Source organism: Apteryx mantelli, chromosome 8 (assembly GCF_036417845.1).
Source record: "Apteryx mantelli isolate bAptMan1 chromosome 8, bAptMan1.hap1, whole genome shotgun sequence".
Lineage (NCBI taxonomy): Eukaryota > Metazoa > Chordata > Aves > Apterygiformes > Apterygidae > Apteryx > Apteryx mantelli.
In genome coordinates, this window is record NC_089985.1 from 16,299,452 (window position 1) to 16,326,176 (window position 26,725).

The 26,725-nt window shown below is 35.1% G+C and overlaps 1 protein-coding gene across 1 annotated transcript in view; it reads right to left on the minus strand.

The window, feature by feature from the left end:
- KCNT2 (potassium sodium-activated channel subfamily T member 2) overlaps positions 1 to 26,725 on the minus strand; it is a 167,574-nt gene that overhangs the window by 73,061 nt on the left and 67,788 nt on the right. Inside the window, exons 10-11 of the mRNA XM_067300442.1 lie at positions 3,080 to 3,260; positions 627 to 791 (exon numbers count right to left, since the gene is read on the minus strand). Coding sequence (XP_067156543.1) covers positions 627 to 791; positions 3,080 to 3,260 — 346 coding nt within the window. The remainder of the gene's footprint in view (positions 1 to 626; positions 792 to 3,079; positions 3,261 to 26,725) is intronic.

Below are 26,725 nucleotides of genomic sequence, written 5' to 3' on the forward strand. Positions count from 1 at the left end.
GAAATGGTCTATAGCAAAGCTAACAATATTGAATCCAAATCACTAGTTAATATAAATAGATTTTATATGATCAGATCTGAATATGGACCCACTCATACGACATCTTTTTGCATTAAGAGTGTCAGGGAATACATACACTGAGAAAATCTCCTCTTGTATGTAATCTATCTAGATCTTTGTCATTTAATGTATATCTATTTCTTAACTGCAGAGGATCTAATCTTCACAACATTGGTGAAAAATGAAACAAAATGCCCAAACCAAAAGACTGTTTGACTTGTGAGGAGTTCTGGGTGCAGTCCCAAAACAACAGGAAAAATAATTTGAACAATTTTCATTTATTTTCTATTTTGAGATAGAATAAAAGGAAGCTACATGGAAATACTTGTTTCTAAAAGGACTAATATAATTCAACAAGACAGTATTTCTGTCTGTTTAATCCATTTATCTCAATTTAAAATGAATGTATCCATACTGTATCTCTGGTTCTTATTGCAATTACAGAGTCCCAATCCTGTCAGCTATTCCCAAATGCAGTTTTACAAATTAAAAGCCATTTCAGAGGACTGTCTGCAAAGTACCAGTGTTTAACTGAGTTTTTTTTCTTTTTTTCATTGTAAAAATACCTGCAATCTGGGGTGAGCATAGAATTCATTTAAGAAATCCATAAGTAAGTCAATCTTCAGAGAGCTGACACACAGCACGACATGTTTTTCCGTCTGAGCTCTGTGTCGACTGTAATTACCACCAGACTTTTGCCTCTCCATCCACAAATATGCCAGCTGTTCAAACTGCAATAGATGCCAAACGTCAGTGAAATATAGACAAGCAGATGTGCAGTACAACTGGATCATGACTTAACAATGTCTCATTGTTCAGCTCATGTCTGTATTTAGCTCCTGAATATCTTATTAGGAGCACTTTCCTCCTGATGTCTTTTTTCTTTGTAAAAAAAATTTGCTAGTAAGTGGGTGAGATGAATGACAGGAAGGTTGACAAACTTAGCACTATGGCCAGTCTCTAGCACTCAGAAATAGTGTGGGGGGGACATTAAAATATGAGATGACACTAAATTACAAGATTTTAGAAAGAGAATAAAGGCTGTACCTTATTTACTTTCTGTATTTCACATTTCTGAGCTCTTTTCCAGTGCCATGTGGCCTAAACGCTGTCATATATTCAGGTCACTGTAAGCATAGATACTCTGCTAAAGGCACCATTTTATTTATGGTCTGGGCAATGACTTTCTTCACAGATTTTATAATATTCTGAAGGTGACAATATCTGTATATTACCATCAAATCTGTATACCCTCTCTTACCTGTTTTACAAACATAGATACCACTTAAATACATGGCAGCTCTTAATAGAGCTATTTTATCTTTGCCAGCTGAACATCATATGCAGGCTAACAGTGAAATCTGTTTTGTGCTCTTATGAACGGGAAATCTAGTGTGCAAAATGTTGGGAAATATGAATCAAAATTGTTAAGTATGTAAGAGCATTGCTTTAGTAGACTGAATTCTTCAGGCAAAAGATAATATTTAAACAATCTGTACTATTAATAAAACATATAAATACCATTTCAAAGCTTCTTGGAAGTTATATACAGTTAATACTGAGCTCAATTGAACTATATGCCTGTGTGATAGCTGTTTTTTCTCATCCCCATTCAAATGATGGAGAGACTGAATCATGACTAATAAGTGGTTTCATATCATAGCAGGACAAAAGCGCAGGAGAGAATGCCTCCCACATTCTATGTGGAACACTATATGAAGCCCCTTTATCACTACAAGACTATAAAGTAAAATAGCTAATCGTAGTAAATTGGTGTAAAAAGGCAGTAAATTCCAGGTCATTAACTGGTAATGCAGAGACCTTATGTTTTACCATCCTGGTATCAGGTGCCTGAAGTGTATATTAGAATTACATGAAAGTTGAAATTTGTTTCTTGGGAAATTTAAGAAATTTTCAAATTTCTTAAACAAAACATATTTATTTTTCAACAGAATATATATTTTAATAAATTTCTACTCCACTGAGTGGAACTATAATTGTGTTAGTGCATATGTTTGTGTATGCAGACATTAAATATTTAGATATAATTAAAATGTTCAGATAATTTCAAGGGTTTCTGTGCTGCGCTCACAGTGAGCTTTAGTTCACTGTCAAAGAGGCAGAGTTTGGAAACCACAGCCATGTGAGAAACGTTGGAGCTTTACATTCTAGCAGGGCTACTGCAGGTTTTGATAGCTGTGCACAATGTCTTCCCGCATCCCTCTTTTTGGCAGGAGGTCCAGGTCATCTGTGATCACCAAGTATGGGTCAATCAGCGTCTTGGCAGGGCTGCCCTGGAAGCCCCAAGGTTTCCGTCAGCCCACAATCAAACAGATGTTTGGTGCAAGTTTAACGAAACCGATAACAATTCCATGAAATAGTTGGATTTGACAAATCAGCCTTTTCCCCTTGAAACTGTTAGAAGTTCTAAACCTATGTAGGAATTACAAGTTCCTGCGTTGTTGGCTCTGTGTGTGTGTGTGTGTGTGTGTGTGTGCGCGTGTGTGTGTGTACCTACACACACAGCTGTGAAGACAATTTGCTTGAGTTGCAAATTTAATAAGACTTTTTCAAGTTAACATTGGGCTGTAAGAATAAGAGAGGAAGAGGAGAGAACCAAGATTAGAAACAGGGACAGCCTGGAGAGGAAATGCTACACTCATACAGAAAGTGCTGGCTACTGTTTGTTTTGAAATTGTTCCATTAATAACAAAACCAAATCTTAGGATGAAGAGAAGGGCTCTGTGGTACATGACAGGAACCAGAATCTTTCACCAGCACAAGAAAACAGTTGTTTGTGCTTTTTTTTTTTTCAGTATAATTCTAAACTATAAGAGGACAGACAGAGGGAAAAGGAGGAAAAGAAAAGAATATTTCAGTTTTGTGTGCACAGAATAAGAGGTATAAAGATGTTAGCCCTTCCAACATTTTATATGTCATAGTAATGATAACAGTAAATTATTTCAATTATTATTTCATTTTAAAAACAATTCTAAAGAGAAAAAAAATCCACATTTACCTGTATGGGCAACACCACAAGAGCAACACAGATCATAATGACAACAAGCAGCTTTGAAGGCCATATCTTGGGTGTAACATCCCCAAAGCCCACAGTGGAAAATGTCACTATGCAGAAATAAAGGGAGTCAAAGAGAGTCAACTTGTTTCCTGCTCGTTCCAGATGCTGAATTCCACAAATACTATGTAGAAAAGAATGAATAAAGACATGAAGAATAAAAACTGTACTTAGGGTCAATTCAAGTTCGATGATTATGTTATGTGTGCAGAGAATTATTTATTTTAGAATGCATACATCAGTTAGCATTTCTTTCAAAGAAGAGAAAGAATCAGTATTAAACCACAAGTGTTATTAGTATAATTTTCACATGTCATTTATGATAAAAAAAAAATACTCATTTTTTCATTATTTCAATATGACAGTCTCAACTATGTTGCTAGGTTTTGCTTAGTGGTTGTTGTAAGTAAGAGGTGATATGTAGAACACCATGGATTGATGCAATTTCTTTCTAAACCATAACAAAACAGATGGTGTATAGCTGCCGCCATTCAGAAATTCTTTAAAAACATCTTTTAAAATTTTCAAGGAGAGTTTGCTGGTATGACCAAGAACTGTATATATTATTTTCCTTAAATCTGCCAGTCTTTCTGTTGGTCTATATCCCTTTGTGTAGCAAGAGCTACTAGTATGAAGTAGGTACAAGAGTAAGTGCTGCATACTAGAAGGATAATGTTTGAACAAATGGGTACTGACTGTTTAGAATAAACTGAACGTGAGAATTGCAGGGTATCCAATTGTCAGAGAAATAAGTGCCCAGGGTCAGCCTTCAGGTAGAAGGGAGAAGAAGCCAACCAGTATAAAGATGTTGCGTGCTAAATTTACAGATTAGAAATATAAGGCATGGTTGTCTCTAATAGCAGAAGAAGGAATGATGCAAGAAGCCCTGCCAGTCAAACATTCCTGTGAACAAGTAAATGGGAGCACATCTTTTTTCGTTCATGCAATTGAATAGACAAAAATTTTATAGTTTGATTCTAAAGTGATTTTCACTGAACAGTCATCTACTTTGTAATTATTGCCCTTGAAATCAGCATGATTCACGTAGCTCAATGCCCTTTTGGTTCTGAGAAGCAGTTGCAGAATCTGTCCCCAGGACTTATCACTTATAATTTTTTGTTTATATTTTAGTAAAGTATTTTACTTTGAAAAAACACACCATGATAAAGTGCTTCCCAAATTTAAAATATGATCTGCTCTAAGACAGTAGAATCACTTTAGATCAGTTGAGCTTTTAAAGTATATTCACCTATGTGAAGAAAATCTCTCAATATGTGAACCACCCTGAATAGTGGTTCTCTTTTCCTTGGAGTTAGGCAAATGATTCCTCCTCAGACAATCAGAGACGTAATTGATAAATAATACTATATTTCTTAGTGAGTATTCTAGAACATACCAAAGGTGGTTTCTTCATATATGTATCCAGATGGTAATAGTCATTAATATCTACCATGGTAAGATTTTTGCATCGCCAGGGAGACCCTGTGTTTATAACAGCTTTAGCAGTTGTTCTGCTGTTCTCTATTCTGTTCTCCAAAAATAATTTAGCAGTGGGCAGTGGCATTTCCATAACATATGTATCAAATTCCCAGTTTCCTTTTCACAGTTCTAGCATTTGTAGTTTTCACACATCTCAAAATGTTCTAAAAAGGTTTTTTTGCTGTTGTTTGCCTAAGTTTCAGCCTTCAGTCAGAACTGATACTTCTATATTCCTACCCAATTTGTCCCACATTTTTTCACTGGAGTTGTAATTTAGATCTTCTATAATGTCAGTATGTTCCCAGTTTTTCATTTAACTTATTTTTTCTAAGGATAATTATATTTTTGGCTTTGAAAATATTAACAGAGGGACTATTTGGAAAAATGTCAATGAAGAACACTTTCTTTTAGTATCAGCCATGGATGCTTTTCAGCTAGCTCCTTTTCCAGTGTTAATTTTAAAGAATGGAGTATATTGCAGAGGCATCCAAGTATGCCTATTTTAATATTGTTCCCATAATTTATATGTAATCTTAAAAAACAAATTGTGATGGATTTTAATTTCTTGGTTGTTATTATTCCTGATCACCCTGGTGCATTTTCTTCTCTTTAGTTGTCTTAGGCAGGTGAATCTATAAAACATGTAATCTTGACTTCAGGAATTGAAGTCACATGGGCCAGCAAAGTAGCAGTTATACAGAGACAGTGATATGGCTGTCCCACATAACAGGTAGGACTATTACACCACTCCACTAGTTGTATTAAATGTCTGTAGATGGATTTGTGTTGAAGCATAATGGATGATTCAGTCATTGGTAGAAATGTATTTTCTCTGATGCTGGTGCCTGTGAAATTGCTTGGTGTTTGTGTAAGCAAAAGGGTCAGTTTTACCGTTTATACTTCCACCACCTGACGTGATGATTAAAATGTAAGAATTCTGCTACAGAATTTTTAACATTTTCAAGGAATGAGAGGCATTTTTTTGCTTTGTTCTATTGCTGTAAAATCTTTAAAAAATTCTTTAAAAACTTATTGTTAGGAAAACTCAAGTCTTGATGAGGGAGAGATTTTCTTTATTAATATTATTCTTTATGAGTTTTCCCTAGCCAGCCTACCCAATCATCCTTTAGCTTAACTGAAAATAACAAGTTCTGGATATATCATGAATCCTTCCAGTCTTTTCTAAGTTAACAGCAAAATTTCCATTGAATTTAATGAGAGTATTTAGAAAGATTTCATCTTATCAGGTGTACTCCTGTATGATCCTGTATATTCCTATTCCCTGAAGCCATAAAAATCATGTTGTACCTGATAAATGTTGTGGATTCAAGCTGTCTTTCATTGAACTCAGTAGGTATGAGCCAGAGCTTCTCACATTTAGTTACTACTATTAAAGGCAAAGGTACATGGGGGCTATTTCTTCTTCACTGAAGAAGTTCATCTCTTCTCAGAACTTCTTGAAAAACTAACTTCTCTTCTCAAACATACTTACACCTTATCTGCAGTTCTACCAAATTTTACATCAAGCCCTAACCCTGAAAACAAAGGAACGATAAACTCAAGATTAGGTGACCAAGTCTTAATTTTACTGGGTGTTTTGCTGTTCTGCTTTTTATTTTCACTAGAACCACAGATCACAAAATTGCAGAAAAACTGACTTTCAAGAGACAGCTTTGTGGGAATCTAATTACCAAATGAATTATTACCTCATTAACTTCTCCCCCATGAGTATTACACTTTAATCTCACTACTAGTACACTTGAAGAAAGGTTAGTCAACCTCTGTGGTATGTTCCTGTCTATCTGGGCTGCCTGACTGCATTCCTGAGTGTGCGCTGAGGAAAGTTATTGATTGGCCATGAAAGCCAAGTCCACGTGGCTTAGTTACTCCATTCCCCATGACTTATTGACATCTTTTGCTACAAGCTGATTCTGTATATAAATAATTGTTTCAGCATCTTTTTATTTTCCTTGTGAGTTGCTAAATGTTAAGCATTACTTTTAAAAGATGCATAAATACTGCATGTAGCAACACAGCCAGCATATGTTCTTGTTCTGCTTTCTCCTATTTCCTGACATAATTAAATATGCCGTAACACACACTTCATCTTTCAGCTGTTTTGATATTTTATGTTGGTATTTGGAGCTACTTCTTCTTTATTTTTCCTCCTCTTTCATCCCATGAAGAAAAAATAATATATTTGGTTATCCCCAGACAAGCATAATGATTTCAATCAGCAAAGGAATATTCAAATGCTCACAGCACCTTCTAGTTGTGGAGAAAATAAACCACTGTAGTAATAAATTCTCAGACAAGATCTAATTAAAACATAGGGCCCAGTTCAGCACCTTTCTACATCAATTTTAATTTTCTGTAATTTCAACAAGGCCGTCATTTCATAGTGGATTTAAGTGAGTAGTGGCAACAAAACCAGTTTAATGGAGAAGAGATTTAGTATTACTTTAAAAACAAAACAAAACAAAACAATGGGGTCTGCTGAAGAAAATGCAGATCTCAGCAAATTTATTACAAATGCATGGAGAACAGAAGTGTGATTTTAAACACTCTACTACATATGCAACTGAAAATAAAAAGTAAATAATGTAATCTCTGAAGATTAGTCATGTTTAGTTAGGTATCATTTGAACTTTTGAGAGTTTAGTCTTTGTTTACTGTGTGTTTTTTGCTAATTCCAGGAATCTTTGTTTGCTTAAATATTGCATGTGCCAAAACTAACTACTATTTTGTAAATAACCTATCTCCAAAAGCAGTACAAAAGCCACCTCAAAAAAATTAAGTGAATCACTTCCTAAGACATAAAAGAATTTAATACACAAAAGGATTGATTGCAACGTTTACCAGACTACTACAGGAACCCACTGTTTTCCCCCAATCACTTAACTGAATTTTTTGCTGTCTTGAAAAAGTAAGCAACAGTTAAGATTGAAATAATAATACTCTGTTCAGACACATCTATCCAGCTTTCCAACGGCTTTCTGCTGGAAGATAGCCTGTCTATATGGAACCTCAGAGTTCTGAATGGTCAGATCAGACTGGATGATGCTGTACATCATCATGACGTTAGGCAAAGCCAAGGAACGAGACAAATATTTTGCAGCCTGAATTGTTACCTTATGGATCCAGTTTTTAAATAGTGGCATATTCCAATAACTCTGTATTACTGTCCCCTGCATCACAGAAAAAAATATCCTATAGTTGTTTTGTTTTTATCACTGTTTTGTGAAAGTAAAATTAAAAAAATAGGTGAGAATTATCCAAATATTTTATATATACAAAAATTAAAATTGGAATGTTCCTACAGAGTTGTTAAGTCACCTAGGCAGTTTAAAATTCAGAGGAATAATGGAAACAAGGAATTAGATATTTTTATTTTATTTTAAACCCATTTTTCTCTTATTTCTGAGCATCCTACTATTACAAATCAACAAATACTGTGGAGTAAAGTAATCAGTGAGGTTAATCAGATTTTTATCATGCTGCTGTAGCATGGAATAGAACTGACACAAAAATAAAAACAATTTGAATAGGAATTTGGAAATATTGTACATTAACTATCCTTATTTATAATCAATTTTATGTTAGTTTGTATTTTCATTTGTCAGTGGTGCCAAATATGCCTGATTTTTACTTCTTTATTTTTACTTTTAAAGAAGATTATTATTTAGAGATACAACTTTCTGAGGTCTAAAATAATGCATCAGAGGCTGTACAAAATGCTATGCAAAATGTGGAAAGAGATATACTAGGAATAGGATCGTAACAGTATTTAAATAATTAAAGAAAAACTTCTGTGTGTGGTTTATTCAGCAAAAATAATAACATTTATAAAATCAGATTCACCACAAGTAGTCTGAGCAAATCAATGTACAACAGCAAGAAAACATTATATGCATTTTTTTCTTGCAGAGAAGGCAGCCATATCAGTTGCAGAACTGTGTAATAATACATAGTGGTATACGTGCCCTAAACTCTCCCCACCACCCTTTCTCTATGCTGGACATTTAACACTTCAAGTTAATACCTGTCTTTGCTACAGTCCCATTTAAAAAGTCTCTGTATCCACCATATACTATAGACAATTCATTGGCCTAAAAATGCTCAAAAAGGTAAGTACAACAAACAAAATAGCAAAAAAAGTAGTTCTATGTTGAAGGAACTTGTTTACTTAAAATTACCTAAAGCAGGCAATAATGATTTAATAGATTTGATAATGAAAAATGCAAAAATTAAAAAATATACTTTATTAGACCTCTAAAAATTTCTTACAAGAATGTCTGTGGAGATTCCTGAGATCAAAATGAGGTACTTTTGGTCCTAAATAATGATTTTAGGAGAGCTAATTAAACTTTTAAATAACATTCTGAATGGGAGACCCATACCTGTAAATGCTGGCCAGCCAACAGGAAATGCTAAACTCGGAAAGCCCTCCTCTATTTGAATCCTTCCTCTATCTGAAAACTAGGCACTCTCTCTTGAGGTTGCAGGGGTACACATACTTGGGAAACAGTCCAAAATCCTCTCCTGAGGATAAGTGCCTAGAATTACAGAGGAAGACAGAAGTGAGGAGGAGGCAGATGGTCCAAAATACTTCTGATGCATTGAGTATCATTGCCACTATACAACAGTGATGCTTTCTCTCTGACTTGTTGCATTTTGAGTTCTTTAGAGTGGCATAGCTTTAGCAGGAGAGCTGGAGAGTCACCTTGCCCTAATTAATCAGTCCACAGTCTGCTGGTTAAAGTGTTCACTTGAGAGAGAGAAAAACAGATCTCTATTGAGTCAAAAGCTAGATATGCTTAGGTGCATTCAGCATTAGGTAACAACTCAACAGCATTGTTTTCTTTGGATTTTAACTTTGAGCTTCAACTGGCATAATTACTTCTGTAATGTTTTAAGCAGCTAGTTGCTAGGACTAGCCAATGCATATTTTGAAATCAAGGGGGATGAATTTTATCAACTTCAGTGAGATTCTGTGGTACAGGTTTAGCTGATTAGATACTACAGAAGTTGCATTTGAAATGCATTCATCTGAAACTCAGAAATATAGCCATTCTGCAGCCCATATTGAGTAAATGTTCCCATTTAAACCACTAATTTCTTGCATCTTAAAGTCTTGGAAGTCTTCATAAATTTGAGTGTAAAATGATGCTGTGAGACCAAATTAATAATTAAATTGATCTGCACTACCAATTAGTGTTTGTGTTATTTTAAAATTATCTGATGGTTGTGTCATAGACAAGATAGATTTTTCTTTTTTTATGAGAAAAACTGGAATCAACCCTCAGCAGCAAAACTGCTGATAGAGCAGCAACTCTAGTAGATGTCTATGGGTAGAGTTCAGTGTGTAGTAGTACTAAAATAAAAGAGCAGGTTAACTTTTTAGGAAATATATGGGCCAGCACTTGAGATGTACATTGTCACTGTGGTAGCTGTAACTATCTGCTTAAGGACATGAAGATTTGGAAGAGTTCACCTAGGGCGTTTAAAGAAGCTTCCTGAATCTTCACAGCAAAATAAAATGTGACTATAGAACAGTTCCTACTTCAGTGTCACTCTAGAAGGGATCTAATATTTCTTAGAGCCCTGAAAAATGCATATAGGGGTTTTGCCTGAAATTGGCAAAAGGTGTTTGTTGCTTACCTAGGATGTTAATATTAACCATAATATTAATATTAACAGTGCCAGCCATAAGCCCCTGAAGTGAATGCAACATTAGGAGTAATGCTAGATCTGGAGAATGCCCTGCTCTGTACAGAGGCAAGTAGCTTTTCATACTGGAAGTAGTCTCTGTGGGATGTTCGGTCTTCTCTGGGGCACTGATGTAGAACCAGATGCAATTTTTGCCCTATATTTTAAAATTAGCCATTATGGGAAAAGCAATTCTCAGTGTTTGTAGAATCAGTATACAGAAAACCATTAAACGCTCAATTTATACTTCACAAAAATCAGTGTTGAATGCTGATGTAATTGGAGTGACATTAAAGTGACATTTTTTTCATTCACAGTATCAGGTACATATAGAAATACTGTATGTTGGCTTCTGAATGATTATACATGTCCTCTGAACTTTAATTAGCATTTTCCTACGAGATGTTACTGAGCGTTGTAGTCTGGTCCTACAAACTGAACAAGTGAAGGTGTTGCTAACCAGCTTACCCATGACCTAATAACCTAATGCTTTCTTAGCACCTCTAATTGTGTGTAATTAATGAAGGTGTCTAACAAAAGAACAAGGGAAGGAATATGGAATCTACAAGAAATAAATGAATAAAGGTGAGAGACAATCAGAAAATATTCTGCTAACAAAGTGTATATCCTGTTTAGAACCCTGAAAGCTGAAGTTTTAAGCTGCTGAAAACCAACTGCTTCCATTTTTTCCAAGCTTTGTGTTGCTTTCACAGGTCTTTTACAAAAACTGTTTTTTCTAAGTATTTATTTTCTGAAAAGCAATTTTCCATAAACATTAAAATAGAAAAAAAATTGATTGGTTTAAGTATATGTGCAATTTCTGAAACGTTAAAATGACAGAATATGGTACAATATATCATGTATAATATAACAATTTTAAGAAATACAATGAAAAGTCTCAATCTGGACTGTCATTCCATATAGGTAGGTTTTCAAGCTGTAGGAATAACTGAATTACAGCACCTAGAAATGATTAATTACATTAATTACAAATGATTATTTGTAAAAAAAAAAAAAAAAAAGATTAATTACAAATGATAATTACAAGACACTGAAAGGATTGAGGGAGAAATGCTGCCTGGAGAGAAGATGAAGCTTATTATACTGTCTTTTGAAGTAAGTCAGTAGGGAAATATACTTGCTATTCTTAATTGGTAACAAATGATCCTATGAGTGCAGTAGAACATGCTGAAATACATTCAAAGTAAGGACTGATTGGACAAAAAAGATATTGCTGGATGTTGTGGCTTCCTAATTTTCAAAGAGAAAATCAGTGACTTGAGAAGTATCTCAGATTTTTTTGCAGTTCTCTAATGCCACTGCATCAGACAGCCAAATGCAAATCTTTAGATTTTTCCAGAATATTTCCTTTTCAGAGATAAGTAGATGTTTTCATACAACACTTCCTCTTTCTCTTCTTTTTTTTCTGAATCACTGTAGTGGACAGAAAGTCTCAGGTTACTTCAACAGGCTTTGAATCAAGCCCTCAGCTGAGATAAGGATACAGAACTCTTTGTAGCAATCCTGCCACATCAGAAACTAATTCTCAATTTCTCTTCAGTTCAAAGAGTCACCTTTTACTGTTTCAATTCTATCTTCATCAAAAATGATCGTTTCTGATGATATCATTATTGCCTATCCATGATCTCTAATACAATCATTTTCCTTCCCCAAGGACCAATGAATTATATGCAGCTAATAGTTACAAAAGTTGAACTTATAAAAATAAACTTCTGCTAGCAAGCCATGTGACTTCCAGCAGCTGCAGAACAGCTTGTTAAGCAGAATAGGATATTATGAAATGACTAACTCTATATAAATATTTGCTGAAGCTGAGTGAGAACCTTTCTACTCCTGCTGCTACATTTTGAGAAATGAGAAGTGGAGCTGCAATGAAACAACTCTAGTCATTGGGATGGCATAAGTATAGTCCCACTATGGGCAGCATTCTGCCCAGTGTATTTCCATAAAAAGATCTGTGCACTTTTTTCAGTAAGTCCAAAGAACTATCTGTATTTTGGTATGCTTTCAGTCTGCCCCAGGGTTTTGATGGTAAACAAAGCAGAGTTTGCAAATGCAGTGTGTCAATACTGCTTCATCTACGAGCCTGCTAGAGCCTGAAGACTGTCTGCTCACACAAGGAGTCAGTAGCTATTCAGGAAATAGAAACATGCAAGCAGTACTGCAACCACCAGACACTCTTCTCCTGCAGAGAGTTACACAATTAGGTAATATTGTTTATGTAATCTTTCTCAGGAAGAATAAATAGGTAATCTATTTATGATACACAGAAACTATGTGTGTCCTGCTTAAAAATTCAAAGACAAACTTTAATTCAGTAAGTGGTATACACTAGATTTACCATGCTTTGGAAAATCATGCTGAATGTTTCTTGCAATAGAGTTTTGAAACACTCTCGAAGTTGTAATAGCTGTTAGGCAAGCCACCCACATTCCCTCTTCAACAACATGGCTAAATTGAATTAACAGGTGAAAGATTCATTATCGAAATATTTGTTAAATGTGTGTAAGAAGAAACTAACCCAGCATGTAGATTCAGAATAGGAATTGGAGACAAAGATATTGATTAGAATCAGGTACTCATATATTTAACTTTCTAGTGATAGAGCACTCAGAGTCCACACTTGTCCTCTTAGTATAAACTGTTGCTGAAAGGAATAAAAATCCTAGTCTTTATAGATATGGAAAAAAAAACTAAAAGAAGTGCAAACTACCTCTGTGACTGTGATTGAATATCTGTCTGAACCCGAGTCTGTTTTTTGGTAACTCATTAAAAATTATTTGCCATTTGCAAAGCTTTCTGGTGTTGTTCCACTACCACTATAGAAGTTGTTTAATTATGTAATTGACAGATTTTAAACACATTAAACTTGGATTTTAATTATAAGATTAGTTTAAAAAAATCTTAATTCATGAAAGGTTGACTTGGAGAAGCCAATAGTAAAAAAGAAATTGAAACTCATTCTTTTAAAATCCTTGAGATCAAGAATCAGGTTATATCCAATATGGAAGCACCACTTTTTATTATTTTTATTTGCTTCTTTTTGAACGAACTAATAATTATTGGTTAGATCACCACCTGAGATCTGGAAGATCCAACTTCCCATTCATCCTCTATGACTGTGAATTCAAACTCACATCCTCCACTTCTCAAGAAAGTGTAAATAGGTTATAAAATAATCTAGGGTGACTCTCAGACTTTTCCACTGAAGCATTTTTTCTTGACATCGAATCACTAAAAATGCATTGTTTCAGAGCAGTGGGGGGTTAATAAAAGTGACTAGAGGACTGTCCAGCCTAGCTGGAAGACTGTGACCTGTGAATATTCTATGCCCTTTTCCAATATTTGATCTTTTGTTACATGAAAAAAATCATAGCATAAAGTATCTTAATTTTTTGAACCTTTTTTTCTGGCTTTTGCAGAGTAGTAAAGGTTATGTTTATGAAAAGTTTGCCACCTTATTATTTTCCCCTCTATGTAAGTGGATTAAATCCAAATAAATTCTGTCCTCCCTTCTAGGAGAAGATAGGCTGGGCTCACACACCCGTAAGTGCAGGAAAGCTAAATATTTCAAAAGAAATTGAGACAGCTGTATTTTCCAGGATCCAACAATCACCTTCTTCATCTCTGCTTCCATGATTCTAACTGTCTCTGCTAGGCCACATGAATCAGAGGACATAATAAAGCTCCAAATGTTGAATTCTATTAGTGCTCAGAAAATCTTTAAATATCATATATTTCATCTTTGGGTCCTTACCTTTGTCAGGTGTAGCTGTTAATCTGTGGCAAAGGTCTGCTTGAGCTATTCAGGAGCCACAGAGACCAAGCAGGTCAGCAAATACACTTCTCACTCTTTGAAACATACATCCAGTATTATTTTAAACAGTTTTCCCACATATAGTTTCAGAGAATCAAGATTTTGTGGGACACCTACTGTTTTTCAGACATTCCCAGATGAGAAGGTGCCAGTGATCTGCATCTATGATTTACATTGATGGCCTCTCTTCACTATTTTTTTTTCAGGTTTTCATTGATTTTTGAACATCATTAGCTCCAAGCCACAATTTCCAAGTGAGAATATGTGTTATATAAACTGTATAAACTCTGTAAAAATTCTGCCTCAGCCTTGGAGAGGGAAATGCTCCTACTTGCACCATGTAGATCTGCTCGCTGTGCTCTGACTCTTAATATATTCTGGTCATGTATATGTCTGCTTCCCAGACTTCTATAGTTGTGTCCCTCGCAGCTTTGAGAACTTAGTATCTTCTGCATAAGTTCCATAAAACTGTCTTTCTCTCATATCAGGAATCAATTCATTGACACTTTCTGATCAAAGCCAGAGCTGTAGCCGAGTATATTCCACGGCTGGCAGGCCCTTGGTTTGATGAAGTCTCACAGTTTTTTTGTGCTCTCTCAAAACAGTAAAAAGCTCCTCAAAATTCCATGAACTGCACGTTGCTATCCTGCAACTAATTGTTGGAATTTATTTTGCTAAAATAATTCTACACAGTGTTAGTCAGTGATTTGAAGACCTGCAGAGTTGACCATGCTTCAAAACCTCTTGCATTAGGTGACAAAACTGTCTGCAACCCTACCTTTTGCTAGAGTCAAAAATGAAGAAAAGACTTTGTGCACTTGCATGGGATTCCGGTCCCTTGAGGATCTTCTGCCTCTTTCTCCTTTATTGTGTTGCGGGGGAGTGGTGATAAGAAGAGGGGAAAAAGATGCAGTGTCCTGTTTCTACTGATAGGAGTAGCAGGTGTTTAGTGAAAGAATAAGCAACAGTATAGAATGATCCTCCCCTGAGGCTCATCCTTTCTGCCTGCATTAAAGAACTTGTAATAATAATTCAACATATGTACCTTAGTTATAGCTCAGTTGTGCTCCAAGAGTAGACTTTCTCTGATGGAGGGTGAATCAGCATTGTTTCCACCCTAGCCTAGCTACTTCAGTCTCATCACAAACATTGATTTGTTCTAAACAAGCCTGCAGCTCCTGTCCTTGAAGTATCCTCTCTAATGTTTACATGTATTCTGCATCAAATCTGCCTGTGGTAAGAGCGTTTCCAGACCTGTGAAACTGGGACCAATCATAAATACAGGCTAGAGTGGTCTAAAATTTGCAGTTGATTCACAGCAGATACCACTTGTCATATCCACCTTAACAACAGGCATAAGGAGTGCAGCCCATTCAGAAAACTCACAGGTAAAACTTTGCTTTCCAGCTTAAATTTCCATAAAATATACACTCTATTGTAGATTTATACCCAAGCTCTGTCAGAAAAGAAAATTTTAACTTCTGGATGTGGAAGAAACTGATTCCTGTTTGCCTTATTTATAATCTCTCTCACAATCTTTTCACAATCTGGCTGCTATTGCAGCCAATCCTCACTGTCTGCATTAAGCTCATCTATTTGCCAGAAATTTTCATTCTCATTTGCTTTCATCACCAGTTAGTAAAAGGACTGCTCAATATAATAATGATAATCTTTTCATGGTACTACACATGGAGAACTAGGATTGATCTCAGAAGTTGACTTTCCCTGAGCCAATAAGCAGGCCCTCTGAGGCCCTCTCGAAGCAGGCGGCCTTCCAAATTCTACCCTCCTCATTCCGGGTCCCACTTGTCTAAGGACAAGTCTAGCTTGTAGAGAGATTATTCCATACAGCAATATTTCTGTTATTGCTTGCACTGATAAAAAATTTGAAATTTGTGATTCTTGGTTTCCTTTTCCATGTGATTTGTAACTAAAGCAAGAAAAACTACTCATAGGGTATCATTTACCAGAAACAGCTTTTCATATGTTTCTGAGTTTATGAAATCTTTCATTGGGTACCCAAAAGGGAGAAAAGCACTTCTTAAGAAAAGCAATAGAATATGCATTTGGAAGACTAAAGGGTGAATAAATGAAGCACAGAAACTGAGGAGAAATATCTGTTTCTCGTGACAGCTGCTTGCTGTGCTTTATATAATCTTTCTGGGAACAAAGGAGAGAGGTTTGCAGATGGATAGGAAGAGGCAATAGATGGAAGAGGACAGACTTTTGTGAACATTTTTAGAACAGAGAATGAAGGGCACTATGAAATGCTGCAATTATGTGGGAACATAGAGATATAGGTGTATTGTGCTCCTTCTATTACACAATGTTTATGCTCACACCTAAGAGTTCATTCTACATATGAATTAATATGTATAGATCAGTGAATACAAAAACTTTATATGAGGATGTAATCTCTGCTCAGTTTTGAATTTAGTTATTGCACTATTATTTACTTTTGCAGATGTGCACAACTACTACTATTTTTAAGAACATCCCCTAGTATTTTTGATAAATTGAAAATATCATTGAAAATAACAGTATTGCATATTATTTAATTCATAAAGTGGTGCTGTTCTCAAACCCAGTAAATTCCTTAAGTTTATAAATGTAGCAAGCAGACAAGTTTGTTTACAAGTCAGAAGTTAGATGGATATGTCTGTGTTCTGCATCTCTGGATGCTGGACAAACACCCTTTTATGGGTGAGAAGTTCAGGTAATGGGAAACTCCCTGCTGTTGTTTTCCCTTCTGGAAAACTTAGGCTTAGAAAGAGTGTTTAAGGCAAATGGCTGTAGTCAGATCACATCAGGACAATGGTGTACATTTCTTGCATTCCAAGTTGTGCTGTGAAATCACTGACTCATTGACGGTCTTTCCTCTGTTATCATTATGCTTCATGAGCCTTTCCTTTCAATGTTTTTTGTTGCTGTTATTTGCACAAATATGGCATCATTTAAAATTCTTTCATATGCATAGGTGTTGTCAGCATTGTTACCTCTGCCAGTGAGGTCAACTGCTGTAGAGAAAAGAATAAAGGCCACTAGTTACTGTCAAAGCTGTAGCCTCCTTGCCAACATCAATAACAGTATTGCTTTATTTCTCTGACTCCTTTCAGCTCCTATCAGCTCATTCCAGTCTTGGGTTATTGTCATCATTTTCCTTATTTTTGTGGAGAACTCTTGAGATTGTGAAGGGTAGTGGCGAGGGATGGAGTGATTAATAAATGCTAGGATGACTGCTATCTAAAGAATAGCAGAGAAGAATCTAACCAGTAATTGTGCAGACATCTCTGAAGGTTGCCACTGGGGTTTGCTGGATCTCGGCAACAGAATCAAATCCTGCGCATGTGCATTTCTATGAGTTTGTTCCCAGTTTGGCTGTTACATTCAGTGGCATCTTTAAAAGACAGAGAAAGATTGTTTAAATAGGCAGTGAGCAAAATGGAAGCATACACTGTGCCACTGCATTGCAAGAAGTGTTCCCCAAGCTGGTTAAATGGGTGTCTGTATGGGCAGTATTGAGACAATTGCACTGCAGTGTAACTTAAAATATACTTTTTTTTTTTTAAATAATGGTATGGTACACCTAGATCTATTTATTTCATAATAACTCATGTTATCAAAAACCAAGAGCATAAGTGAAAATGTGTGCTAGATAAATTATTCTTCCTGTTTGTGTTCATATTAGAAAGATACCTCCACTTCAAAGTTGTCTCCTTACTCATCTACAGTCTTAGCTAAAGAGAAATTGTTTGGGCAATGATCAAGGGTATAGCTGCCTGTGAATAAGAGATAATTAAGCACCAGGTACAGAGGTATATACAAGGTGAAGGACATCAAGCTGAAGTAATGCTTAGGTTGCAGAAATACCAAAAAGGGGGCAAACATTAAATACATGTTGTCAGTGGAGCTAAAATTATAGGAGATAATTACTAACAATTTCTTAGGGCACTTTGAAATAAACTCTTCTAATCCTTCTCTCTCTGGAATTATGCTAGCAATGTATCATATCATACATCAGAGGAGTAGGCTCCCTTATGGTTTGAGTTTCTGCTTGGAATCCTAGCAGTTCTTCTAGCTATGAGTCAGAGGGCTGTCTGCTTCTTGTTTTGTTTGATCAGTGAGCTCCATGATTTCATCATCATTCTTCCCCTGCTCCTCACCTTTGTGTACACTGGTGGAGTCTTGTTGGTGTTTTCAATGAAATGTATTGGTTGAGTGACAGAGTCTGGACTTTACAATAGTCAGAGATTCCTGAAAGGTCCTAAGAGTTTTTATTAAGTCCAACTGAGTTTCCTTCTATGGGACACCTGTTTTGATCTTGGTTTTGCTTGGAGAACAACTTTCAAGTCTGATAATTTCAATGGCTAGAGTTCAAATGGATCTATGCATATAACTCTTCCTAAAGGTCAATGAAATCCAAGATCTCACAGGACTGTTCTGAAGCATGAGGTGTGACTGTTTAATAATCACAAGTATGTTTATGACAGGTACATGAATTCTCCACAAGCTACAGCCTCAAAATATAGTACTTGATTGTACTCATCATTTAAATGAGGAGCATAGGTCCTACCAGGATGATGAAAAACAGCAGACATGAGTGAAGAGAGGAGCTGATTCAAGTAGCCAGCAAAGCAAGATGGGATTAACAATGATAATACTCAGTAGATGAAGTCAGGGAAGGAAGAAAATAAAAGATCATTGTGGCTACCAGGAGTACAGTGGAGTAGCCTCTGCTATGTTTTGCCTGGTTTAGTTTGCCCTTAATTGCTTAGCCATGGTGAATATTCAGTAAAATTTTATTCTTACTGCATACTCACTACAGCCCTTAGCCTCCTACTCTGAATATTCAAGATGAAGTATTTCACATTTGCCTTTAAATCTGGCAGAATTTTTGCTACTTTTTTTTTCTTTTTTATTAGCATGTTAGGATATTAGCAGGATTAGGATATTTATTAGGATATTAGCAGAGTGAGCAAAAAAGAGATTGAGTGAAGGAATACAGTTGAAACATCATCTACAGTCATTTTTTTGCAGTATTTACCCACCTCTAGTAAATGTACATACACCCACATGCATCTGTGCCCTCTCATCAAAGGGTAGAAAACAATTTTATTTTGAGCTTCCTTGCATAAATTCTTCCCATTCACTTTGTTTTCACTGCTCATCACTAATGGTAACAAACTTGCAAAATATAGGGCTGTGTTTAATTTGTTGATATCAACACACTGTAAACTGAAAAGCAAATTAATTACAAGTGCTCACTCTCTTCTTTTTCTTTATTTTCTCTCCAAATAAACAACAGTTCACTAAGGTTTATCCTAAAAGTAAACCAATAATGATAGATGTCTCAAAAATATGAAAAGGTATATTGGAATGTCATGAAGAGTTTTGTTCTTGCACTCTAGAGTGAAGCAAAGCAGTAGAATATATGCAATTACAGGATACCATCCTGCAATAGATACTTTAAATAGCCTCATCCCCTGTATGATTTCCTAATCCTTTTGTAATATATTAGTAAACATACTGCTTTCCTGTGGAATGCAGTTAGGTATGGTACTGTGCCCAGAGGAACTGACAATTTGATTTCATGCCTGTTGTTAAGTATTCAGTCTGCAAAGTCAACCCACGATTTGTACTTAAGTGTTTACTAAATGAATGGCAATTATTTTTTCTTCCTTATTGCTGTGACTCAGGTACTTCCACTATAATATACAGGATATATGTAATTTTCATACATATTGCAGAAATGTACAACCACCACAAACATAAAAGTACAGCTATGTTTTTGCAAAGAAGGGGAGCATATATCCAACTATACGTTTACATTTGAGTTCTTTTATAAGTATATACTTAAATACTTTACTAAGGTTGAGTATTAAATAGCCATCACAAGAGGTAATGAACTCAATATAATTATTGCTATTTTTAACTTTTCTTAGGAGAAGGATTTAATTGCCAAAGGACACACGGAACTCTACTCAGAGTGCTGTTAGCCAACAGTCGTCATTATATATGCATTTTATGGATCACTTTGCCATTTATTTGTATTTGGGGGGGAGAAAGGAGGGTGATATCTGTTAACAGTGCTAGAAATTCAAATTCATTGGAGCTGAGATACCATTCAGAGATTTATCTTTAGCACTTTTTGACATCAAGTTGGCATTTGATTGTCATAATTAGGTCAAGTGGTTGACAGATCTGTATGTGTTGTTAAAGATTTTTGTTGAAGTCTACAAACAGGAATCAAAGATTAAGATCATATGTAACAGTTTCATAATGAATCATAGTTTTAATTCTTGCCTTATTTAAGTTTAGTAAGTGATTTTGTCATGTGACAGCTCCAGCATGGGAGATGAAGTCACTATGGCTAATGGGAAGAATATCACACAGAGGTAAGTTAGAGGAACCCATATACCTCCACCATGATAAATTTAAAAAAATAATAATCTAACACAGAATGAATGCAAAATGCTGATGAATGTCAAAGTGATCTTGGGTTTGTCATGACATTACTCCTCTTCAGAGACTCCAAGCGCAATGGACATATAATTTTGCATCTATTTTTGTATCACCCAAATGTGATACTGTGTTTGGAAGATTGCTTACCCATCTAGTTTTCCCATTTGAAAAATATCTGTCTAAACATTATAGCAATTTCTAATGGAATACCAAATATACAGAAGAGAAAGATGAGAACTCTTTCTTTCAAAATTCACTGTCCTAAATGCACTAAAATTCATCTTCTTTTTAGATCATCTCATATCACATCTCTAGCTGTGCCAAAGCCTTTGATACATCCTTTCATCATTCAATAAAATTATTCCTTATACAAGTAAAATGAGAGTGAACAATTCCTGGTGGCTAATGCCAGCTTTTGTTGGTACAGCCAGTGTTGCATCAACATCTTTTTTAACTCTTCCTTTCCTGATTTCAGAAATGTGAACTTTGCTAAATTCCACACTCTGAAAATGTACTTGGAATATGAAATAGACAATAAAAGTGATCAAATCACTATGCATAAAGTGTTACTGCTCATCAGAGAACCAAAATAACTGATGGCATCTAATAATCAAGTTAAATGTGTTAGCATAAACCATCACAAACACCAAATCCTAGTAATGTAAAACAAATAATTTGTCAGCCTAATGAATCAGTCAATGAAAGATATATATATTTTTTAAAGTCTGCATACTAATGACAACTTCATCTTTGAGCCAGGAATAGTGAGTGATGATGGTTTGATGCCAGGCATTGAATTTTAAATGGTGAAGCAGCATCTTCAACACAACTAGTCATCCACTGTTACACATGGCACTCTATTTGCTAATGTCTAAAGTGATACAGAATTCTCAAAGAGAGCATCTGGATATCAGCTTTTTCTTTTTACTGCAAAGATAAAATGAAGCATGTGAAATGTAATGCCTTCATGCAGTGAAAGAGATGAAAGATAGTTGTTTTTAACACTTATGTTAAATTGCTCCCTTAAGGGGATCTTTACTTGCTTTTGTTCAAGCCCCCCCAAATCAAAGAAAAATCTAAGATTTTTTTTTACCAATATGATGATACACTATTTCACAATCTGCAGACTCCTGTTGTATTCCAGATCTATTTTTATTCCTGAATCTTATTTTACCAGCTATTCCTGTCACCCCTGTTCTGAAGGTAACACACACATTTTGCAAATGTAACATTTCCATTTTCAGACACTATCTACTTAAAAATCTGTGATTTATCAGCAGGTGTGTGTGTGCATGCGTGTGTAAACCAATGGAAAGCTTACTAAAGACCCTTTACCCAATAATTTTCACGTCTGTGCGTGCCTGCTGAGTTTACCTTATTGGCTCCCTATGTCTGATTCCCCAAAGTCTCCCCTGTGACTCTGCCTGTTTTCCGAGGATTGTTTTCAAGTACTAATACTTTTGAAGGCATACCTACCTAGAATGCATGAGATTGTACACATTAAAATATGGCAACTGATTTTGATAATTGAATATGCATTCTATTTCTCTTTGACATTTCTTATTTGTCCTTGCTCTCCAGATCAGCAATTCTATGTTTACACCAGATCTCCCTTTATTACTTCACAAGGTTCATCTGACAGTTACAGAATTACATGTTGTGGCTCTGGTTCTGTTCTTATGTGCACCAGTGTGATACACAGAGTTACTCCACAAGAAAATTAAAGTAGGCTTTACTAATTTAATTTTTAATTAAATTAAGGCTTTGCATATGCCTTACAGTCATTCTATCTTGTGCTGTGTTCCTACAAAAGGATAAGACTGGATTTAAATTCATTTTGAGAAATTTTATGTGTTGTTTTACACATGTGTTGGCAAGGCATAATTAGTTAATACTGCAGCAGCTTGATTTCATTTTGTATCTCCTATAAAATTCAAAGTATGGTTAATAAGGAAAGGATGCTATGGAGATGCAGTCTTTTAGAATCAAACTTCCAACACTGTAGATGTTACTTGACTCAAAATCAGTTACCTTTTTTTCTCCCTTCATAATGGCAATTGGTCTTTGCTGCCAGAACAACCTTTTACTATCATGATATCTGGCAATATTATTACTGTATTACAAGATGCCATGATAATACAAGGCTATTTTAACAGCTGAAAAATTGTTTTCCCAATGGCGTATTCAGAGTGTATGATGTTTTGCAAAATATTGCTTATTTCTCCCAAATATTCTCAAAGCACCTTTAATAAAAATAAGAAGTTGTACTAACTACTTTAATTATTAGCATCATTTGGTACCTAAGAGAATGCAAGTATAATTTTCTGTACTAGATTTCAGCTGGAGTCAATCATAGTGAAATAACAGGTATGCCTTAAGATTGGATTTTTAAGCCTCTAAATGGGAAATAACAAATCTGACACCTAGAATTAAGAAACATTTGTTATTTTCCTCTTTTAGTGAATCTGAAACTTCCTATTATTATTACTCTCCCTCTGTAAGCTTTCTTCCTAAGCACCACTTTCCCATCATAGCAATTTACTACTTGTCTTAGTGAAAACCTTTTTGGATATGTGCAAACATATCCAAGATCCCCACAACTACATTCCACGGTACTTCCTCCTGAATTTTAAAGAAAACAGCTACTCCTGTATTATCTTTTCATAAACATACCTCCTCATTGAAATTAAATGATTTAATTTTGAAATTGTTTCACAAATCAAAAGTGGTGAATGTGGCTCAGAGCTATATTATCTCAGTCGCAGATAGCACTCAAAAGAATTATTTACTCCTATATTATATATAATATTTTATACACACACACACACATATATATATATCTTATATATATTATAAAGAGAGATATCAGAAATTTGTGTATCAGGGTAAAATGGCAGGATGAATTTTGGATATTTCACTAGGAATTCACTGGGGTAATTTTCCAGTCTTTTGGTGTTTCCTGACACTCTAGGGAAGCCTGCACTACATAGGATATGGTGATGGACTTGCCATTATTTTACTTTTACCTTTATGGTTTGGGATGAGTCCTTCAGCATATCCTTTCAATTGTGACTGGAAGATATGATCCAGTGCTCACTCAGATTATCTGATAAGAAATGTCTCAAGAATGCTTTCTCTACTGAAATGCAATGAGTTTTTAAGCCATCTGTGGATAGGATCACACCTTCTATTTCTAAAACAGAATTCTCCATGAATTTCAGCAGGGAGTTCCTTAATTAGGTATTGCTCTACATTAAAAGAAATAGTAGGATTTGCTTATAAATGATCTGTTGTTGACTCTCCATTTCAGAGACACATTGTAAAACGCAGCTTTCTGAGATACCATATTGTCTTTCTGATTTTTCTTTAATTAATTTAATTTCTTTAAAGGAGAAGCAAAGATGACTACAAAAGATTGAATTCTTTAAATAATCTTTATTACTTTGTTTCACAGACCATAGAAAATAGGTAACTATTATTATTATTATTATTGTTATTATTATTATTATTATTGATTTGACAGGTCTCTGCATATAGCTTTAAATGTTCCATTACATCTGTTGCACAGAAAATTCCCTGCACGTAGAATGAGAAAGATGTTGACCGAATTATTTTAGAAATAACTATGTAGAAACATCTACAAGCATTAACAAGGGAAATGTTATGTCACTACCAAATTAATAATGAAAATAGCATGAAAATCACTGTATAATTATCTAGGTTTCCATAGAAACCATGTTTGATAGGTAGCCAATAAGACTGGGCTTCCATAAGCTAACAGGACTGGGCTTCCATAGTTCTGCCTTTAATAAACACTATTTCTATTCTGCCTTTCATAAACAACTTCGCAGTTTTTCAGGAACATAAGTCTTGACCCTATATTCTTAAATGACAGCACTAATCACCTATATGCTTTTTAAAGAGCTGAACTCTTGAACTTAAACATGTAAAAATATTTAAACAAATTAATTATGAAAAATACCACACTAATCATTCAGAGGAAAAAAAAATCAGAGTAAATTTATGTATGAGAATATTTATGTATTGTCAAAATACAACAGTTGTATAAAAACAGACAAGGGTATTAATCCAGAACATTTTCTTTATTACATTTTCTCATTGTAATTTCTCACTAGCTTTTCTCATCAAGCCTTCTCAAAGCCTTTGGCCCTTGAGTACTGATAGATCACCTAGCTCACCAGTGCTAACAAAGGTGAGAATGGTATGGCCCATCCAGGAAGTCCCTGTTCCTTTAAAAACAATAGGAATTTTATCTCTATTTGTTTCATTTAAATAAGCTAGATTGTCAACTGTTTGTGGTAGCACTTGGTTTTCACACATCTTTTTGCAGTTTTTAGCAAAGCCACCTTAAAGATTTCTGTACCTTACATGAGAGAGATTCTAGAAGTATCTCTGGCAACTGCTTAGTTTCCAACTGGCAAAACCAGGCAATTTAGCTATTCATCTATATATATTGATTTATAACAGCTACAGCTATTCAGCTATTGACAAAATCTTAGCAGCAAAAATATCTTTAAATAACATGCTTTATATGCAGCAGTGTAAATTAGCACAGGATTATAAGTCACCATTTTCGGTGGAATTCAAACCCAATAAAATAATTATAGCCAACATGTTTAAAATGTCACATACATCACGGTAACTAGTTACCAGCAAACTTTCAAAATCTATGAAGAAATTAACAACATTAGACTATTTTGTCCATTTTGTTTTCTCTCCAGGATGTAAAAATACCAAATAATATTTTCTGCAGTAAAATGGTGACTTGAAATACTACTTCTGGCTAAAGACCTGTTGACTGCTTATATCTGTCATAAGGAAGTTGAGTGCTGGTCCTGCTAAAAGCTCAAAGTTAACTTGTATGTAAAAATGTGCTGATTCATGTTCAATTGCCCTCAGCGATCCGTGCCATTTTCTGGCCACAGACTGACCATCCTAGCAGGACAAGGTGCTGAAGAAAAATGTGTATCTGTTGGTTGACTGTATTAATATGATAGGATGCGAAGCATGGTAGTTCAGTAGCATCAGCAAATGTCCCTGCCATATGCCTAACAACCTCTAACTAAGAGGTAGAGCATAACTTTGTAAGCTGTTCCAAGAACGCAGTCTGTAGTTTGCTTTGCTACTTAAGTGACTGTTTAATAGTTTGAATCTTAAAATACTTACTGATGGGTTATTTTTTAATGACAGAATTTACAGTTCAGGTATGTTCAGGGTTTTTTTTCCCTTTTTTCAAATGACATTTTTCAAATGACAAATATATTCCCCTCAAATAAAAAATACTGTTACAGCTTTAATGATATCCAGACAGATGTAATTTTAGAAACACCTGATCAATTGGTGACCATGGACAAACAGAAATGTGGCACAGTCACAATGAAATCAATGAGGCTTTCACTGCTACTTTGATGCCAGAAATTGAGCCCAGCTCTGAAGTCTTCCAGAGACAAACTTCTACTAAAATATAATTAACAATATATTGGTAAATAGATTTCTCTCCTAATGAAGTTGATGAAAATTTTGTCCTTGTGTTCATGTACACAGTTTTTCCCAGAAAGTAATAGTTCAGATAAGCTTTAATTGCATTTATAGAGTAAACCTGCAAATAACAAATGGATATTTTAAGAAATGTGTTGTTATTGACCTTCCAGAGGCTACAGAACCTTCTTACCATTCCATGTTTTAAGGTAGTGTTAGGGTAGTGTCTGAAATAAATAGATATCAATCCTACTTGTTTATACTCACAGGAAAACTCCCCCCACCCTGATTTCAGCAACAGAAGGCAGGACAAGGGCTTGGGAAGTTGACGTAATGGATTTGGGAGGCACCTGTCACTCTTGACAGCCAAGAGTAGCTGGAGGTGTTCACAGCGTGCTATCTGGCTTACTCATAAGACCTATTTGTTTGTTTTATGTTTGGAGAGCACTGCATAGAGATATTTCAAAATAGAAAATAAAGATCCTTTCTTTGAAGAAAGCAAGTTCCTGACAGATCTCCTTCATTTCAGAGAAAAAAAAGCACACAACTTTCATATCTAATACTTTGTGGGATTCTTGTGATAGTTGAATGATTGATTTTAT